General features: G+C 37.2%; 1 protein-coding gene across 16 annotated transcripts in view; it reads left to right on the top strand.

The window, feature by feature from the left end:
• The window catches only part of LOC138739018 (cilium assembly protein DZIP1L-like), a 205379-nt gene that overhangs the window by 98336 nt on the left and 86945 nt on the right, over positions 1 to 20098 (top strand). For 15 of the 16 annotated variants that reach the window (XM_069890355.1, XM_069890353.1, XM_069890358.1 and 12 more), the window contains one exon: positions 7004 to 7146. In XM_069890355.1, coding sequence (XP_069746456.1) covers positions 7004 to 7146 — 143 coding nt within the window. Of the gene's footprint in view, positions 1 to 6; positions 188 to 7003; positions 7147 to 20098 lie in introns of those variants that run through there. The other variant, XM_069890369.1, reaches the window with a different exon arrangement.

The following is a 20098-nucleotide window of genomic DNA, read 5'->3' as shown; positions in this document are numbered from 1 at the left end:
GTGAGCGGCTCGCAGACGTCCGTGAATGACTGGGCAACCTAACCCCGCCACCCTCATCGCACCATGGCACCTGACCATCCCATCAACCCAAAGATCTGGATGTAGCAAAATTTGTGTTCGTTTGGAGAGGACCACAGAGGGCCCCGCTGCAGCGCCCATATGAAGGGCCCTACAAGGTTCTCCGGCAGTTGAGTGGGACTTTTACTTTAGATGTGGGGGGCAGGGAACTGTTTAGTGTGGACCGTTTAAAAGCTGCTCATTTAGACATCACAGCTGGTGCAGACGGCTGCGCCAAAGCGCTGGGTCCGGCCGCCAAAGCGACAGGATGCACAGTTGGTTCTGGGGTGGTGGTGCACATCCTCATGGTGAACCAGCCCAGCTTGTACCGCCATGTGGCGGGGAAGCCATGGGGAAATGGCATTGTCAGTGGTTTCTCTCTGACTCCAGCATCCCTTCCAGCGCGTACCCAGGGCAGCGATTATGATGTCACAATGCACCAGGTGACTGAGCTCATGCTGCCCTTAAAGGGGCGCGCTGAATCTGAATAAAAACACTCATTAATGACCTTCGGTGTGGCAGCAGTGATTTCTTTCAACTCCTTCAAGTGCCACAATGAAAAATTAAAAATAGATTGGGTAGGACCTGTAGTAGCATCTTAATTTAATTCAAAAGCTAGAGGTTGAGTAATATTGATAAATAAAAATTTACCAGTGAAAATACTGGACACAATTGTAGATGTATCAGGAAAATACGTCATAGTAAATTGTCAGATTTATTCAGAACAATGAATGTATATGCACCCAATGTAGATGATTGAAAATTTGTTCAAGATATCTTTATGCAATTATCAAATGCTAAGGTAAAAATCATATTGGGGAGATTTTAATTTTACTTTGGACTCTAAACTGGATAGGCCAGGAGATAAAATGATGAAAAATAAAGTAGCTAAAAGGTTAATGGATATATGGAGAAGAATTCATCCAAGTGAAAGAGATTATTCGTTTTACCATTTTCAACATAAAACATATTCACAAATGGATATGTTTTTATTTTCTGCACAATTTCAATTTAGAGTGGAAAAAGTTTATCAAGCGCGAATTCAATCAGATCATTCAGCTTTAATTTTGTCAATTTTGTTGGACGAAGAACAAAAGATAGGTTATTGGTGGAGATTCAATACAACGTTGCTGAAGAAAAAATTTTTGTGACTGAGGCAACAGATAAATTTTTTTCTTGAAACGAACAATGATTCAGTAATGAGTCAGTTTACGATATGGGATTCTTTGAAGGGATATTTCAGAGGTCAAATAATAAATTACACTTCAAAAGTAAAGAAAGAATATATGAAGGAGGTGGATCAGTTGGAAAAAGAAATACTGAAATTAGAGAAGAAAATACAAGTTCAAAAAATGAGGAGAAAAGAATATTGTTAAAATCCAAAAAATTAAGATTTAAAATAATACAAACTTACAGAATGGAGAGAAATATGATGAGGTCGCGACAAAAATATTATAAATTAGGTGAATGAGCTCATAAAGTACTAGCATGGCAATTAAAAGCAGAGCAAGTTTCTGGAACAATTGCCACTAAGTACTGGTCAAAATATTTATAAAAAGTAGAAAATAAATGATAATTTTAAGGAGTTTTATGCCAAACTTTATCAATCAGAATCTTTAAAAGTGATAATAAAATAGAAGAATATTTGTGACAAGTTAAATTACCTATGTTAGATGAAGATGAAAAATTAGAATTGTCTAATACTTTTTCTGAAATAGAAGTTTATGAGACCTTGATGTCATATAGAATAATAAAACACCAGGTAAAGATGGTTTTTCCACCAAGTTTCATAAAGAATTTAAGAAATGATTAGTACCTGTATTAATGGGGGTATTAAACCAAATGAAAGAGGTACATAACCTACTAGAATCTTTTAAAACAGCGTTAATAACAGTAATTCCAAAGAAAGGGAAGGATTGTTTACAATCTTCTTCATATAGACCCATATTGTTACTGAATAAGAATTATAAAATTATATCAAAATTATTAGCTAATCAGTTAGTTAAATTTTTACCAAAATTAATAAATATGAATCAAACAGGTTTTATTAAAAATAGAAGAGTGGCAGATAATATAGTTAATTTTTTTAATTTGATAAATGTAGCACAAAATAGAAAGATACCAGCAGTAGCAGTTGCATTGGATGTTGAGAAAGCATTTGATAGGTTGGAATGGGATTTTTTGTTGAAATCACTTAATGCATTTGGGATTCCAAATTCTTTTGTAAATTGGATAAAAGTGTTGTATGATCAGCCGAAAGCAAAAGTGGTTATGTATAGACAAATATCAAAACCTTTTTTGTTAGAAAGGTCCTGTATACAAGGTTGTCCATTCTCACCTTTTTTATTTGAATTAGCAGAAATCATTAGAAGTGATAAAGAAATTAAGGGATTTGAGATAGGTAATAAAGAGCAAAAAATTAGTTTGTTTGTGGGTGATGTTATAGAATATTTAACAAGATGAGAAATATTGTTGAATAATTTGAATATAAGATTAATAGAATATGGATTAGTATTGGGTTATAAAGATAATGTTGATAAAAGTGAGGTGATGCCGATGGTTGATATGGATTATTCACAATGTAAGAGATTGACAAAATTTAAGTGGCAAAATTAAGCAATTAAATATTTAGGAATGAATATTGATAGAAATATAAATAATTTATTTAATTTAAATTATTCACCATTATTAAAAAAACTCTGAGAAGATGTAAAAATTGATCAATAATGTTAATTGGACAGGTGAATTGTATTAAGATGAATATTTTTCCAAGAATAGAATATTTATTTCAATCATTACCCATTCATGTGCCAGATATATTTTTTTTACAGAATTTGAATAAAATTAGACAATAATTTATTTGGAAAGGTAAAATATCAAGATTTGGTTTTGAAAAATTAAATTGGAAATTTGATCAAATTTTAAAAATTTTTATAAAGCACCTCAATTTAAGATTTTTGCCCTCCTATTATCAAATGGGTGAGAAAACAGCTTGGGTTCAGATTGAAATGAATAAAATTTGAGAAACTATTCCAGAACAAATTTTGTATCAATGGAGTATTGAATTGTTTAAAGTTAAAATGGAAGTTCCAATTTTGAAACATATATTGAAAATTATGGAATGGGATTCACATGGAGAGAGGGATTAAAATTATCAATTTCCTAAAATGTAGTTAAAACAAAATCAGCTTATTCCTTACACTTTGAATAAATCTTGATAGTTGGTACAGTAAAAGTGTACAGAGGATAAAAGATAGTTTTTTGGGGAATTTTAAAAAAAAACATTTGAGCAATTAAAAGACATATAATATACAAAATTATACAATTTTTGCATATTACCAATTAAAATCATGTTTAAAAAATAAATTAGGAACAGATTCGAGACTTCCAGAAGAAAGTCAATTTGAAGGTTTAATAGCAGATATATTTATTATCAAGAAATTTATTACTAATATGTATATAAAATTACAATAAATTAAAAAAAAAGATTTATATAAATCAAAATTACAATGGGAGAAAGATTTAAATGTACAAATCCAAGAGGAAATATGGTCAAAATTATGTCAAGAGAGTGTTACTCCTACATGTAATGCTAGATATTAAATGGTTCAATATAATTTTCTTCATCAATTATATTATACTCCAATAAATTAAATGGGCTTAATTCTAATTATCCTGATATGTGTTTTTGATGTAACAAGGAAATAGGAACTTTTTTACATCCTGTATGGTCCAATGAGAAAGTGGAGCAATTTTGGAATGGTTTGAGTGCATTGATCAGACAAACTATGAAAGATAAAGATACAAAAAGATCAAAGAATATTTTTACTTGGGAATATATATGAAAAAGATATAAAACTGAAATTGGGTAAATACCAAGAAAATTTTTTAAATATAGCAATAGCGACTGCAAATAAGTGTATAGCAGTCATGTGGAAAACTGAGAGTGTAGTACAATTAAACAGATGGCATATTGAAATGGAAGATTGTATACCTTTAGAAAAAATTACATATAAGACTTTTATAAAATTTGGGAACCATATATGGATTTTATGAATAAAACTCCATCCACATCTTCTACCTTGCCCACCCATCTCAGTTAGAAATTATAAAAGATAGTCAATGAATATTATATATATGTTCTTTTGCTTTATTTTTTGGGGGGGGAGGGGGTTGGGGAGAAAATTAAAAAAATAGAATTATTTTGTACGACTTATTAAGTTTACTGTATTATTGAATTTATACTTTGTATTGATTCAAATGATGAATATAATTTTCAAAAGAAAAATAAGGAGAAAACAAATAGATGTTTCATAACATCTCACACTTGTGAATCTTCTTCCTAACAGGAGGGGTAAAGAGAGTATGTCTAGAGTGGGATGTCCTTAAGCTTGTCGGCTGCTTTTCCAAGGCAGTGGGAGTTATAGATGGAGTTGATAGAGGGGACCAGAATCTGTGATGGCGTGAGCCACACTCTCAACTTCTGCAGCCTGAGATGGAATAGTTCTGTACCACACAGTAATACACCCTGATAGGATGATTTTAATTTCTCTCAGTACAGCTAGACGCTGCTTTACAAAACTAGAGCATTCCTACTGAACCTTTCATAAGCTGAAATGACGTAAAGCAAAGAGGCGATTACCATTGATTTCTATGGGAAAAATTTTTTGAGCGTTCCCAGACCCCAAAAAAACTACCAAATCATGCCAAATAACACATAAATCCTAAAATAACACTAAAATCTATTAAAAGCAGGAATGATAATGATAAATACATAGCCTATGAAGTAGATATGTGCTCTTTGAACCTTCTAATGCGCTCCAGAGTCCCCAAACCCTCATTCCCACCACTCAGTGCCACTGCTGCCACCCCAGACGTATAAGGAACATACATCTGTCTCTCTATGCTCGGTACATTCTTACACTCAGTCCATGGAGGGGTGGTGTTTACTGCATTGGGTGACACCAACCCTAGTGACACCAATGGGTGGAAGTACAGGAGTCTGGGATGTAGAAGAGAGAGGAAGAGGTCATTTATCTATTGACATCTCATCATAGTTCCCGAGGAAGAAGCTGCTTGGGGTGTGCTACAATGGCTCACTGCTTTCGTAAAAGCAAAAATCTTTTCATAAAATCAAATTTGCATAAAGCTGTACTTAGAAAATCTTAACCTCTGGAGGCATGGCTTTCCAAACCTTATTATTGGTTCCTGTTTATCCTGGAGAGATAAGATATAGTATTTGTTCTCGAGTCCTGCAGCTTCAACATAAAGCACCATTTCAGAAACTACCATTTAAAAGAGGCATTAACTGTGATAAGGTCATTGAACCTCACCCAAAGTTACTGAGGTCATTTGGAGTAGAGATGAAAATCACCAATCAGCTGGCAAAGTCTTCTCCAGTTGACTGCAGACTTGGGGCAAGAGGTGTGAATGGAGCTCTAAATTTTACTATTCACAAAATTGCAGGACCTTGTCCATAATGAGCTGCGTTCCTCCAGTACTTTTGTGTATTATTCTCAATCTCCAGTATCTGCAGACTCTTTGATTACCTCTAAATAGTGCTGTGGTATGAATACATACTTCTACTGTGATTTGCAAATGACAGTTCTGTTTAGAACAAAATGTCCCAATTATCACTGCTCATACATCCTTATGACACAGAGTTTATGCCGTATTCAGAGCAATCCCATTAATACTATTTCCCCACACATCTCCCCTTGTAACCTATTCTCCCTCTGTTACATGCTGCTCAATTTCACCCTGATTCTCCTAGTGCTCACCCACATCCAGGAAAGTTTAGGATCATCAGTAAACCAATCAAGAAGCATTTGGATAAACTCACAGCAGTCAATGCAAATTCCACACGAGCAGCACTGGAGCTTGGAATCCAACCCAGTTTGCTGGAGCAGTTAAGCAGCAGCCTTGTGCCATTTCTCCAAGCAGTGTTCTAACCTACTATTTCTCAGGCTGTGGTCCACAATCCATGGGTTTGTTATAGGAGGCCTGTGGTAATATGGCAAAGACAAATACAAAGTACATAAAGCAAGTTTGTAAATTTGGGTCTGTTATGGGTGGTCCTTGGAAGGTAGAGGAATATTTAAGGCAGACTATTGGTGAAAAGAGGTTGAAAACCTTTCTTCTGAACAATTGACATCATCCCACAGTCATCCTAAATGTGATTACTGTGCCAGCAGGCTTCCCAATCCTGAAAAAGTGTGCAAGTTTGCACTGCACTGTTCGGCAACAGAGAAATGCAAGTGTGTTATGGCATTAGTGCTGGTGTAAGGACTGTAGATCTTGCCATGTTGTTTGGATGTTAGATTTTAAACACCAAGAGTTGCATTGTATGTTTGGATCCATGTCCACCTAACTTCACAATAATATGACAGCATGAAACCATTCTTCCTTGTATTTCAGCTGACCCTGTTTACTTGATTTCTCAATTTTTGTATGTTTTCTTATTTCTTTACATACTCAAAAGTTAAAACTTAATGATGAAAATGATAAATCTTAAGTCTTGAAAAGATAGCCAAGATATATTGTAGATCATTAATCACTAAATAAGTGTGTGTGTGTGTATGTGTGTGTGCATTTGGAACTGCAAAGGCAGGATAGACCTTGTTTCTAGAAAGTGGAAATGCAAGACCAATGGGGAGAAAAATGGAATAGTCAAGTGGATCTGACAAAGAGATGCATGAGGGATTTTTTGGTCAATATATTGGGGCAGGGGTGAAAACAGGTGGTCTTTGCAATGAAATCTGTGTGAATATAAAACCAAACTAAATATGCAATATTTAAATATCAGAATGGTTAAGCCAGTTGTATTCCCTCCGCACCATCAGCAGCAAAATCCATCTGCTTTGCCTGTTTAAAATTTCCTTTATAGTCTTAATCTATCAGAGTGTAAGCTAGAAGAGAAACAATTGTAAAATATTTTCTTTTGCAGACTCTAAACATTTACCAGAAATATCAACCTGCAATGAAGACCTTCGGAAAGTTTTGCAAAAAAATCCAACTATAGTTAAGAAATTACGTAAAATTGTTGAGCAAAGTTTGGCTGAAAAACTAGAAAATCTTGGCATAACATCTGTAAGTTACAATGCCTTTTAGTGAGCATTAAAATGATGCTTTATCTCAATCTTGCAAAATTATTAATAACTGTTATTAAAATATCTGCTTAAATTTAGCACTTCACACCACCCCCATCCTCTATTCTCCCACATTCCCAAGTTTCCAGACACATGACTGTAAATTCACTTTGTGAAGAAGGTATTTTACATGAACAAGTTGACATTTCTTGTTTCATTATTTTTTTAAGCTCATTCCAGAAAAATGTGAATTTCTAGAAAATTGTGTGTTCCAGAAACTTAGCATTAAATGAAAAATGACAGTGAAAGTGCAGTAGTGTACTTTGTAGATGGCATAACTCTGCACCACTAGTAAATGGAAGGTATGTTTAGAGTGGCTGCTGAAGCACTGACCAGGCAGTCTACTTGGTCCTGATGGTGTTGTTGATGCTGCGCTCTCCCAGGCACTATGATCCTGTTTTGGGTCTTGTGGATGGTGTCAAGAAGTATGTCACTTGCAATGGGATACCCCCAGCTTCTAACCTGGTCTTGTAACAATGTGGGCCAAGTAGCATCAGTGGGAGAAAAAAAATGGTTGACATTTCGAGTCTAAACACTTGATCAAGACTGTAAAATTTGGTATTGTCTTGATAAAGGGCTTCTACTTGAAACGCTAGCCTTTTTTGGTGGTCAACCCTACCCCCTCCCAAGTTCCATCAGCAGACAGTGTTTAGCTTTGTATGTCAGCATCTGCAGTTTCCTGTATGTCTCTTATCTCTGAGTGTTGACCCACCTTCCCAAGGTATTGATGGTTGGTAATGTCATTGAATTGTCAAAGGCAGGTGTTTAAACTATCTCTTGTTGGAGATGGCAGACACTTCTTTTGACAAAAAAAAATTTAATTGCCTCTGATTCAGCCAGTATTAATGAGGCAGTCTCTACTGCTCAAGGTAGTATCTCTCCATCATCCTTCACCCTGACTTGGTTCACCAAACCCCTACTGACCCCTGTCCAATCCCTCTCACCCTGTCTTCATTAGATGGGCTATCTGCCTCTGCACTGACAGTCTTGATGAAGGGATCTGACCCAAAACAATGACCACTTGGAGCAGGGATGGTGCTTGGCCCAGAAAGTTCCTCCAGCAGATTGTATTTTGATCCTTAAAAAGTATATTTGTATTTTCCACCTAATCAGTTTACTGCAATTTTCTTTGCTCTGATGCTCAAAACAAAATGAGACTATAGGTCTTTGTTTCTCATTCTTGTAACAGCATGAGTTGAAGAATACATTGGAAAATTTCCATTTAAGTACACCCATCAGTATTTTCTGTTTCTCATAGCTGAGGAGGTCACACTACCTCATATAAAAATAGCCTCATGACTCTGAACAATTTTCTTGGTTGCATTTTCTATGGTTGCATTTCCAAGTGAACTCAGTGGAGTTCTGTCTCATCAAGGCAGTAATAATTAAACTGGTGGAAATGTTAGATGATAATGAACTGCACAATTTTAAGTGTTATTATTATGTAGGATATGAAAATGTAAGGCAACATTTGCAGCAAGTGTTTTCATCAGCCTTGGAAGCCATTAAGTATACTTATAGCCTTTCTTTTCTTTTCCAATCTTTTTATTATTATTATAATTTATAAACACATACAGTTCAAAGAGATACGAAAAATACATAGTAAATAACGAATTAATACAGAGATATTAAACAATAATATTGCAGAATAAAAATATATCATAAAAAAAATTTAGATCAGTTTAGAGTATGAACTATCTCTAAAAAAAAATGATATAATTAATAAAAATATATTTAAAAAAAAAGAGAGAGAAAAAAAACCCAAAAAGGAAGAAAAAACAAATCTGGATTAAAAACTTTTAAAAAAAACCTACCGATATAGCTAAATCACGCCGATCACTCCGATCTCATCTAACAGCCCAATTATCATACATAATCATAAAAAGAAAACAGAGCCAGATCAACTCACCACAAATGAAAATATTGAATAAATGGTCGCCAGGTTAACTCAAACATAGACAGAGTTTCTAATTTTCTCTAAATTTAAACATAGTATAGTTTGGGTAAACCTTTGGAAAACAGTGGGAGGATTAACCTCTTTCCAATTCAATAGTATAGATCTTCTAGCCATTAGTGTAAGAAAAGCAATCATACGATCCGCAGGAAGAGATAAATAAGTCAAATCTATCATAGGTAATCCAAAAATTGCAGTAATGGGATGTGGTTGTAAATCAATATTCAAAACGGTAGATATAATGGAAAAAATTTCCTTCCAATAATTCTGTAAAGAGGGACAGGACCAAAACATATGTGTAAGGGAAGCTATTTCCAATTGACATTTATCACATATAGGATCGATATGAAAATAAAAACGATGGAGTTTATCTTTAGACATATGAGCTCTATGAACAACTTTAAACTGTATCAGTGAATGTTTTGCACATAGAGAAGAGGAATTTACCAGTCGCAGAATTTTATTCCAATTTTCATTGGAAATATGAAGGTTGAGTTCTCTTTCCCAATCATTTTTAAACTTTCCAAAAGTCCCAGAATTTATTTTTGTAATTATATTTCTTTCTTTGGCTTGGCTTCGCGGACGAAGATTTATGGAGGGGGTAAAAAGTCCACGTCAGCTGCAGGCTCGTTTGTGGCTGACAAGTCCGATGCGGGACAGGCAGACACGATTGCAGCGGTTGCAGGGGAAAATTGGTTGGTTGGGGTTGGGTGTTGGGTTTTTCCTCCTTTGCCTTTTGTCAGTGAGGTAGGCTCTGCGGTCTTCTTCAAAGGAGGTTGCTGCATAATTATATTATATAATTTAGATATCACACCTTTTGGAGGGAATTTTGAATATAGTATATCCTCTAAAACAGTCGTAGTCTCCCGATTGGGAAAAGAGGGTAAAGTTGAAACTAAGAAACTCCTAATCTGCAAATATCGAAAGAAATGAGATCTAGGTAAATCATATTTCATGGATAATTGTTCAAATGACATGAAAGAGTTATCCAAGAATAAATCCGAAAAGCATGTTATACCTTTAACTTTCCAGAGTAAATAAGCATGATCAATTAGAGAGGGATGAAAAAAGAAATTTAGTACAATAGGGGTTTCCAAGATAAAATGACTTAGGCCAAAAAATCTCCGGAATTGAAACCATATACGTAGTGTATGTTTAGCCATTGGATTATCAATTAGTTTATATAGTTTAGTAAGAGTAAAAGGGAGAGCAGCTCCCAAAATAGAACTAATTGAGAAATTTTGTACCAGTTTAATTTCTAAATTTACCCAATGGGGATTTAGAGATAATTCTGAATAATTCAACCAATACCTTAAGTAACTAATATTAATTGCCCAATAATAAATTCTAAAGTTGGGTAATGCCAATCCTCCCTCCAGTTTAGATTTCTGTAAATATTTTTTTCCCAAATCTAGGATTCTTGTTTTGCCAGATATATGAAGACAATTTAGAATCGACCTTATCAAAAAAAGATTTAGGAACAAAAATAGGTATAGCTTGGAATATATATAAAAATTTAGGTAAGATCATCATCTTAATAGCATTAATTCGGCCTATCATAGATAGGGATAACGGTGACCAATTGGTAAGTAAACTACCAATCAGGTCCAATAGAGGGAAAAAATTAGTCCTAAACAAATCTTTATGTTTTTTAGTAATCTTAATCCCTAAATATATAAAATAGTCTCTAGCTATTTTAAAAGGCAAACTATCATAAATAGGAACCCATCCATTAAAAGGGAATAATTCACTTTTATTTAAGTTCAGTTTATATCCTGAGAAATTACTAAATTGAGCTAATAAAGATAAAACTGCAGGAATAGAATTTTCAGGATTGGAAATATATAGCAATAAATCATCTGCATATAGTGATACTTTATGAATATCCCTGCAACGAATAATACCAGTAATATTGGGTGCTTCTCTGATAGCAATTGCCAAAGGTTCTAAAGCTAAGTTAAATAATAAAGGGCTAAGGGGGCACCCTTGCCTGGTGCCCCGAAATAATCAAAAATATGGCGATCTTTGGGTATTAGTAAAAACCGAGGCAACTGGGGAATTATAAAGAAGTTTAATCCAAGATATAAATATTGGACTAAAATTAAAATTTTCAAGAACTGTAAATAAATAAGGCCATTCTACTCTATCGAAGGCCTTCTCAGCATCTAATGAAATAACACATTCTGAGGACTTATGTGAAGGGGTGTAAATAATATTCATCAATCTTCTAATATTAAAGGAGGAATAATGATTTTTAATGAATCCAGTCTGGTCTTCAGAGATAATATATGGTAATATCTTCTCTAGCCTTGTCGCTAGAATTTTAGAGAAGATCTTAGAATCAACATTCAACAAAGAAATTGGTCTATAAGAAGAACATTCGGTCGGGTCTTTATTTTTTTTCAAGATTAGAGAAATCGTAGCTCTGTAAAATGATTGTGGTAGTTTACCCAATGTGATAGATTCATCAAACATCTTAATAAGCCAGGGAGAGAGAGTAGAAGAAAAAGCTTTATAAAATTCCACAGAATATCCATCAGGACCTGGTGCTTTCCCCGAGTTCAGTGAGGAAATAGTATTATTGATCTCAGAATCTGTAATGGGTTTACTTAATTCTAAGTTATCTTGAAGTAATACTTTTGGGAGTTTCAAATGTTCTAAAAAAAATTAAACATAATACTAAGGTCTTGAGGGAATTCTGAACTATATAAGGATGTATAAAAATTTTGGAAAGATTGATTTATCTCTTCCTGGTTAACAGTCAGTTCTCCATTCTGTTTGCGAATCTCCACAATTTGGCATCTAACTGAAATATTCTTCAGTTGATTAGCCAACAGTTTACCCGATTTCTCACTATGCACATAAAAATCAGATTTAGATCTAATTAACTGGTTTTCAATCGAAGATGTAAGTAACAAATTATATTCCATCTGCAGTTCAATTCTTTGTTTGTAAAGTTCTTCAGTAGGATCAGTCACATATTTCTTGTCAATGTCTTTAATCTTCTCAGCCAATAGATGAGTCTTGTTTTTGATGCATTTCTTCAAAGCTACTGAGTAAAAAATAATTTGACCACAAATATAAGCCTTGAATGTATCCCACAATATTCCATAAGAAATTTCCGTAATGTAATTTGTTGAAAAAAAAAGTTAATTTGTTCTTTCATAAATTTAACAAAGTCTAAATCTTGCAATAATGTAACATCAAAATGCCAGTGCTTAATAGTAGAAACAGAGTCATTGAATTTAAGAGAGAGTTGTAATGGAGAGTGATCCGAAATGGCTATAATGTCATACTTACAAGCAGTTACAAGTGAAATAAAATGTAAATCAATAAAAAAGTGATCAATTCTCGAGTATGAGTGGTATACATGAGAAAAAAAGGTAAACTCTTTCTCTGTCGGGTGAAGAAATCTCCAAATATCAACAGCTCCGGAGTTAGTAAGGAAAGAGTTAATATATGTAGCCGATTTATTCGGTAGGAACTGTGAAGGTTTCGACCTATCTAGCAGGGGATTCAAACAACAGTTAAAATCCCCACCCATTATTAAATGATATTCATTTAGATTGGGTAAAATAGTAAACAAAGATCTAAAAAACTCAGGGTGATCTACATTCGGGGCATAAACATTAACCATGACAACCTTAATATTGAATAATAACCCAGTAACCAATAAAAATCTGCCATTAGGGTCTACAGTGATGTCATGTTGAACAAATGTAATAGAGGGATCAATAAAAATAGATACACCTCGAGTCTTAGAGCATGAGTTGGCATGAAATTGTGGGCCTTTCCAAGATTTAAAAAAATGCAGATTATCCTCCTTCCTCACATGAGTCTCCTGTAAAAAATAATCTGTGCTTTCAGTCTCTGGAATACTTTAAAGACCTTCCTCCTTTTAAACAGGTGGTTTAAACCATTAGCATTCCAAGAGACAAAATTAATGTTTTGATCCATTACTTAGGTCAACCCTCCAGTATATAAAGGGTTAACCAAAGCAGGGACCCATGCGCCCGGAAGAAGAATTAAGATATAAGGAAGGACCGGAAATGACGACCTGTCAGCCATATCTGTAGTTCTAAAAAAAATCAAGAAAAAATGAAAGAAAATGAAACATAAAAACCCCTGAAAGAAAAACAAAACACACCCCCCACCCAAAAAGCCCCTCATCTGACCAGAGAGCGATCAGAGAAAAAAGAAGAAATAACACTAAACCTACCCCCATGTCTTCAGACGGCAGCTCCTAATATTAAGGTAAGATCCACCACCTATATTATAAGAAGTACTTTATGGAGAAAAACAAAGAGAAAATGGCGAATGTAAAAAAAAAACCGCGAAAAGTTTTAATAAACAAAAAATAAAAAATCGCCATTTTCAGTAACTCAAAAATAAAATAGTAAAGAATATAATCATATTATTAGTATAGATTAATATAAAATTAAACATACACTTATATTTAAAAAAAAATTTCTCACAGAGGAGAAAAAAATATATAAAAATGTGTTAGAAATGAACAGGATAATTAGAGCTACAATGATCTATTACTTTTCGAATGGTCAGAAATCAGAGTCTGACTATTAACCTGAAAAAGACCAATATCTACCGCATTTTTTATCAGTCACTCGGGCTGAGAGGTTGCACTAGACGGGAAATTAGCTGACAGGTAGTTCCGTGCTGCAGACACGGAGTCGAATATTTGACGAGCTTGGTTCTCCGGAGAAATTCTGAGACTCGCAGGATACAGGAGCGCAGGTTTCAGTTTCTTCTCAAAACATTCAGACATCAGATCTTTAAACAGTCTTCGAGCCCGTACTACCTCCAGACTAAAATCTTCATAAGCTCTTAGACTAAAGCCACGAACAGTCACATTTCCAAGTCTTCTGGCTGTACGAATCGATCTATCCTTTGTACTCACGTAGTGCATACAGACCATCACCACTCTGGGTTTAGAAGCTTCAGCATTTCAGTTCCAGATACGATGTACTCTATCGAGTAGCGGTGGATCAGCAGGGAATTCGGATGGGTATGCTTCTTTTAATAGCTCAGCAAAAAACGTCAGGAGATCTCCTTTCTCAATGCCTTCAGGAATTTCAACCAAACGAATATTTTGTCTTCTGGAACGGTTCTCTGAATCAATGCTTTTCAGCTGGAGCGCTTCTAGCTGTTTAATTGCTTTGGAAAGTTTCTGTTCGACCTCAGCCAGTCTAATCTCTTTTTGTTGTACTTCAGTCTGAAGAGCTGCAATTAAGATATGTTGTTTTTTGGTTTCAGCTTCTGAGGCAATTAAAGCTGTACGAAGTTCAGCTAGGTCTTTTTTGCGACAAACGTCTTTGAATTCATCACGAAAAAATTTCAAAAAGTCATTGAAGGTCATCTCACATAGTTTAATGTCTGGTTGTTTCTTCTCTCGGCCGTCACCTTCTTCTGCCCGGGTTTTAGCTCGTGTAGCTTTTCCTTCAGTCATTTCTTCAAAATTTTCAGACTCAAGTATAAATAGAGAAATAATAAAGATCTTTCTGACTTCTGTGAAGTTAGTTCAAAGGTGGATACAGGTTAAAAATAGTATATTTTATGGAGCAAAAACCAAAACGTGTTCACTCCATGAGCGCCACCTGGAGACTCCCTACTTATAGCCTTTTATCGACATAGAAATAGACTCTTCTGCCGTAGGCTCCATGCCAGCTTCCACTGGAGTAATCCCATCTGAATGTGGCATTGGTTTCCTGGATCTTATCCTCTCTCACATGTGCCCATCATCTCCCCTTTTAATTCTTTTCACATTAATGTATGCTAAAGAGTACTTTACAGCAGTAATCAACTTTGAAGTGAAGGAGGGAAATGGAGAATTTGGATGATATAAAAAATGTGCTAATTCCACACAAGCAGCAGCAGAACCTGTTCTGTGGACCTCTGAAGCAGTAACACTAACAGCTATCTGGCCTCATTTTACAGGTATTACACTAGCTTGAATGGAATATGCTCCAAAGCCAGTCTTTATATAGATGAGAATGTCTGCATTTTTAATCCCTTCAGAATTTATTTCAGGTCACCTCCCATATCAATAAAATGGTTGGCTAAACTGCTAATCTACACCCCCTTGTACACTTTTTTGAAGGGTGGGAGGAAACTGGAGACCCTGAGGAAAAACCCATGCAAACACGGGGAGAATATACAAGCTCTTGACAGACAGCACGGGATTCGAACATCAGACCCGATCATTAGCACTAACCACAATGCCAACCATGCCTCCATACATAAAATACTGGAAAAACTCAGTAGAACAGGCAGTATCTGTGGACTGTTTCAGGCTAAGAACCTTCATCAGAATGGAGAAATAGAAAACAAACATCAGTCAAGGTAGCAGAGAAGGTGGGAGAGAATGGATGAAATCAATTCATTATTAACTGGGCACTTAAGTTCCTTTGACTGTGTAATGTGTTGATAAAGTTGTGATCTCCTAAGTAGTGTGGTATCATCTGACCTACTGGGAATATCATACAAGTGAAAGAAAAAAAGAAGAGAGAATGGCAAATAAAAATAGCCAGTTCTTATACAAGCAGATAGAAGGATCAAGTTATTTATTCTAATGTCATAGAATTTAATGATGTTGAGGCCCTAAAGCTTGCAACTTGCACATTGTGTCATCGAATCATGCATTTTTACAGAAATAGGCCCTTCGTCCCAACTTGTTTGTGCCGCACATGTTGTCGACCCAAGTTTTTTTAACTTTTGGGCCATATCTCTCTTTTCCTATGTGTGTACCTGTTAAAATGTCTTTCAAACATTACAATTGTACATGCCTTTACTATTGCTGGCAGCTTTTCAATACACCCACCACCCTTTGTGTGAAAAAGATGCTCTTAGGTCCCTTCTATACCTTTCTGGTCTCACTTTACATATGTACCCTCTAGTTATAACTCCACCCTGGGAAAAAAGATCATGACCATTAGCCTTATTTATCGCCCTCATGATGGGATAAACCTCTATAAGATCCCCCATCAACTACAAGGAGAAAAGTTCCAGTTTATCCAACCTAATTTATAAAGGAACTTTGTACGCTCTTCACCATTTTGACTTTTTCCAATTCCCTGGTCCTTAATGGTTCATCTTTACCATGGATGTATAAAACCTTAGCACCCCATCCCATATCTGAATATCCAAGCCTCTTCCACAGCAGAGGCTGAACCAGATCTCTCCATGCATACTCCTGGCTAAACTTGACCTTGCATTGTGTAACACAACTGATTGCACTCAGAGTCAAGTGAGGAGTGCAAACAAGTTTTGAATAGCTTATAATCAATGGCTGCTAGATACAATAGTCCTCAGGTGAATCTGAGGTAAGGTGGGAAAACCAGGGTTTATATGGGGGTAGGTGAGCATGGAGCCAAGGGAAGAGCCAGCCATCAGAACAACACACAGACAGTGAATTCCATTTCACTGCATTCACCCCTTCTTTCAGAATAGAGCCTGTGGGTGAAAAATAGAGACCATGCATTTAAAAAAAACCTAATAGTTTACAAATATTTACAAGTTAAGTCTGTCGGGGGTCTAGTTATTCTGGTTGAGTGCCTCAGTACTGGAGGACTTTGGGCTTCCTGGACCCCCTGCGGTACAGGGTTACTGAGTTTTGAGAGCTTCAGCTCTGGTTGCGGAGTGGATTAGACCACTTCCCAAGCAGAATCATCCGGAACCCACGTGGTGTACCTGGTAATTCCTGGCTCGTTTAAGGCATCAGATCCTCAGTTCTGGTGGGTGCCAGGTCTCTGATCGAGACTGTGTCCTCTCTGCCATCAGGATATGCCACATGGCCATACGTTGGGTTGGCATGCAGCAGGTGCACCTTCTATCCTCACGTGCTTTCTCAGCAGGACTGGCCCCCGTACCATTAGCCAAGTGGGGAGAGTGGTCCTGGATGTGGATTTCCTCTGGAAAGTGAACATGAGCTCGTGAGGAGTTGCTTTGGTCACAGTGCAGAGGAGTGACTTTTTGGAGTGGAGTGCCATGGGTAGGACTTCTTGCCAGTGTGAGTCTGGAAGGCCTTTGGGCTGGAGGGCCAATTTTCCGGCCTTCCATACTGTCGTATTCTCTTTTTCAACTTGTCCATTCTCCCGGGGATTGTAGCTAGTCGTCTTAGGCAATGCCTCTTATGAGCAGATACTGGCATAGCTCTTCGCTCATAAATGATGAGCCCTGATCATTATGGATATAGCTGAGATACCCAAACAGGGCGAAAATAGAGTGTAAGGCCCTGATGACTGTGGTGGTGATCATGTCTGGAGAGGGGATGGCGAACAGAAAACGTGAATACTAGTCGATGAGACTGATAAAGTACATGTTTCTGTTGGTGGAAGGGAGGGGACCCTTGAAATCGACACTGAGTCGTTCGAAGGGGCGGGATGCCTTTATCAGGTGGCAGGACCTGGTCATTTCTTTGATATCCTCAATAGTGTAGGGCAGGTTGTATGCCTTAACGAAATGAGCCATGCGGGTGATGCCCGGGTGGCAAAGCTCATTGGGCAGTGACCGCAACCGGCTGGTGTGTGCATAGGCACAGTTTCCTCTTGTCAGGGCATCTGGAGGTTCATTGAGAGTACCTGGCCTGTATGTTATGCCATAATTGGAGGTGGAGAGTTCAAACCTTATCTTATCATTCTTTATTTTGCCCCTTTTTGCATTATTAAACACGAATACCACCAATCTGTTTGGTGAATAGTGTAAATTTTCTGCTGACCAGATAATGCCTCCAGTGCCTGATGACCTCTACAGTGGCTTGGGTTTCTTTCTCCACTGATGGGTTCTGAAGCTTGTGGCCTTGTAGGGTGTGGGGGAATAAAGCAACTAGCCTGCCTGTCTGGTAATTGTAGCAGCCAGAGAAACATCAGAGACATCGCTTTCCACCTGGAATCGTGCATTCTCATCCATAGCAGGCTGTGATGTAACTCAAAATGTAGTCAAAAGCTGCCAGGGATTCAGCCAATAATGGAAAGGAGATGGATTTTAAGAGGGGGAAAACTTTATCCGTATAGTGAGGGACCAACTGGGCATAGTAAGAAAAGAAGCCCAGTCACCACCTTAAGGCCTTCATGGTCTTCAGGATCAGGAGATCTAAAAAGGGGTGTATTCGATTGAGATCAGGACCAATGATGCCATTCTCCACCACATAGCCCAGAATCACCAGACTTTTAGTCCCAAACACACACTTACTGGAGTTGTACGTGAGATTCGGGGCCTTGGCCATGTGGAAAAACTTCTGAAGGTTGGTGTCATGGTTTTCCAGAGAGTGTACACAAATGGTGAAGTTGTCAGGATAAGAGAAGGTGGCCTTCAACCCATATTTGTCGACCATTTTGTCCATTTGCTTCTGGAAGATTGAGACCCCTTTAGTGATACCAAAAAAGACCCTCCAGAACAGATAAAACCATCCGTCTGCCTCAAATGCTGTGTAGGGGTGGTCCTCGGAATGGTTTGGTAATTGATGGTATGCAGTTTTCAGGTCAATGGTCAATCGCTTACCTTTTCCAAGATTCAAGGGAGGAGGTATGCATCCAGGAGTGTGAAATATTTAATTGTTTGGCTATAATCAATCACTGGCCTGGACTTTTCTTCCCCTTTTATGACTATCACCTGGGCTCTTCATGGGCTGTTGATAATTTTCTTTGAGCAGCTGCTGCATCAGCTCTGATAAATTCCCATTCCCCTGCACTGTATCTCCTTTCCTTTGTGGCTATAGGTTTGCAATCGGGAGTCAGGTTCGGAAAAAGTGGGGGAAGGGGTTCAATATTTAGGGTGGAGAGAGTGCATGTGGTGTCCAGCTTTTGGGACCTTTCGTTCCACACCGTGATTGGGGGGAGTCGGCCAGAATACTCCATAGCCACACTTTTAAGATGACACAGGAAGTCCAGGCCCAGCAACACAGAAGCACACAAATCCTTTAGTACATACAATCGGAACTTACAAAATCCCCCCCCCCACCACCTTTTACAGTTAGATGTATTATACAATACCCCTGGATCATCACAGAGTGTGAGTGTGATGCTAGGAAAATACGCTTGTCCATCAGGTACACTCATAAGTTGTACCGCAGAGCAGTCGCAGAGTTGATAAAGCTCTCAGTGGAGCCAGTGTCTACCAAGCAATCAGTAAAGTATCTGTTTACCCTCACCTCTGTCGTCGAATTATTCTATTAGTGAGGTATTGCCTGATCCAGGACGACCAATGCCAGTGCTCCAGAAACCCCATCGCTCCCCATGTCGACTCTCTCCCTGGAATACCTGGAGAGTAAAGATGCATATATCAGGATGCTCTTTATCGACCACAGTTTGGCATTTAATACCATCATCTCCTCAAAATTGATCAGCAAAATCCAAGACCTGGGGCTCAACACCCCACTGTGTAATTAGATCCTGGATTTCTTCACCTCCAGACCACAATCAGTGAGGATTGGCAAGAACATCTCTACTATCTCCATCAGTACTGGAGTACCACAGGGCTGCATTCTTTGGCCCCTGCTCTACTCACTATGTGTGGCTTGGTTCGACAGTAACACCATCTACAAATTTGCTGATAATACCATGGTAGTGAGTTGTATATAAAGGGGCGATGAGTCAACATACAGAGGGAAATTGACAACTTGGCTGAATGGTGCACCAACAACAACCTCACTCTCAATGTCAACAAAACCAAGGAGCTGATTGTTGACTTCAGGAAGGGAAAACCAGAGGTATATGATCCAGTGATCAGAGGTAGAGAGGGTAAACAAATTTAAGTTCTTGGGAGTCACTATCTCCGAGGATCTTTCCTGGGCCCAACACACTAATGGTATTGTGAAGAAAGCACATCAGTGTCTCTATTTCTTCAGGAATTTGCAGAGATTTGGTATGACATCGGAAACCCTGGTAAATTTCTACAGATGTGTGGTGAAAGAGTGTTGACTGGCTGC

This window comes from Narcine bancroftii, chromosome 7 (assembly GCF_036971445.1).
Source record: "Narcine bancroftii isolate sNarBan1 chromosome 7, sNarBan1.hap1, whole genome shotgun sequence".
In the NCBI taxonomy this organism is placed as follows: domain Eukaryota; kingdom Metazoa; phylum Chordata; class Chondrichthyes; order Torpediniformes; family Narcinidae; genus Narcine; species Narcine bancroftii.
The sequence above is the reverse complement of the archived record's forward strand: the minus strand, read 5'-3'. Positions and strand labels throughout refer to the sequence as shown.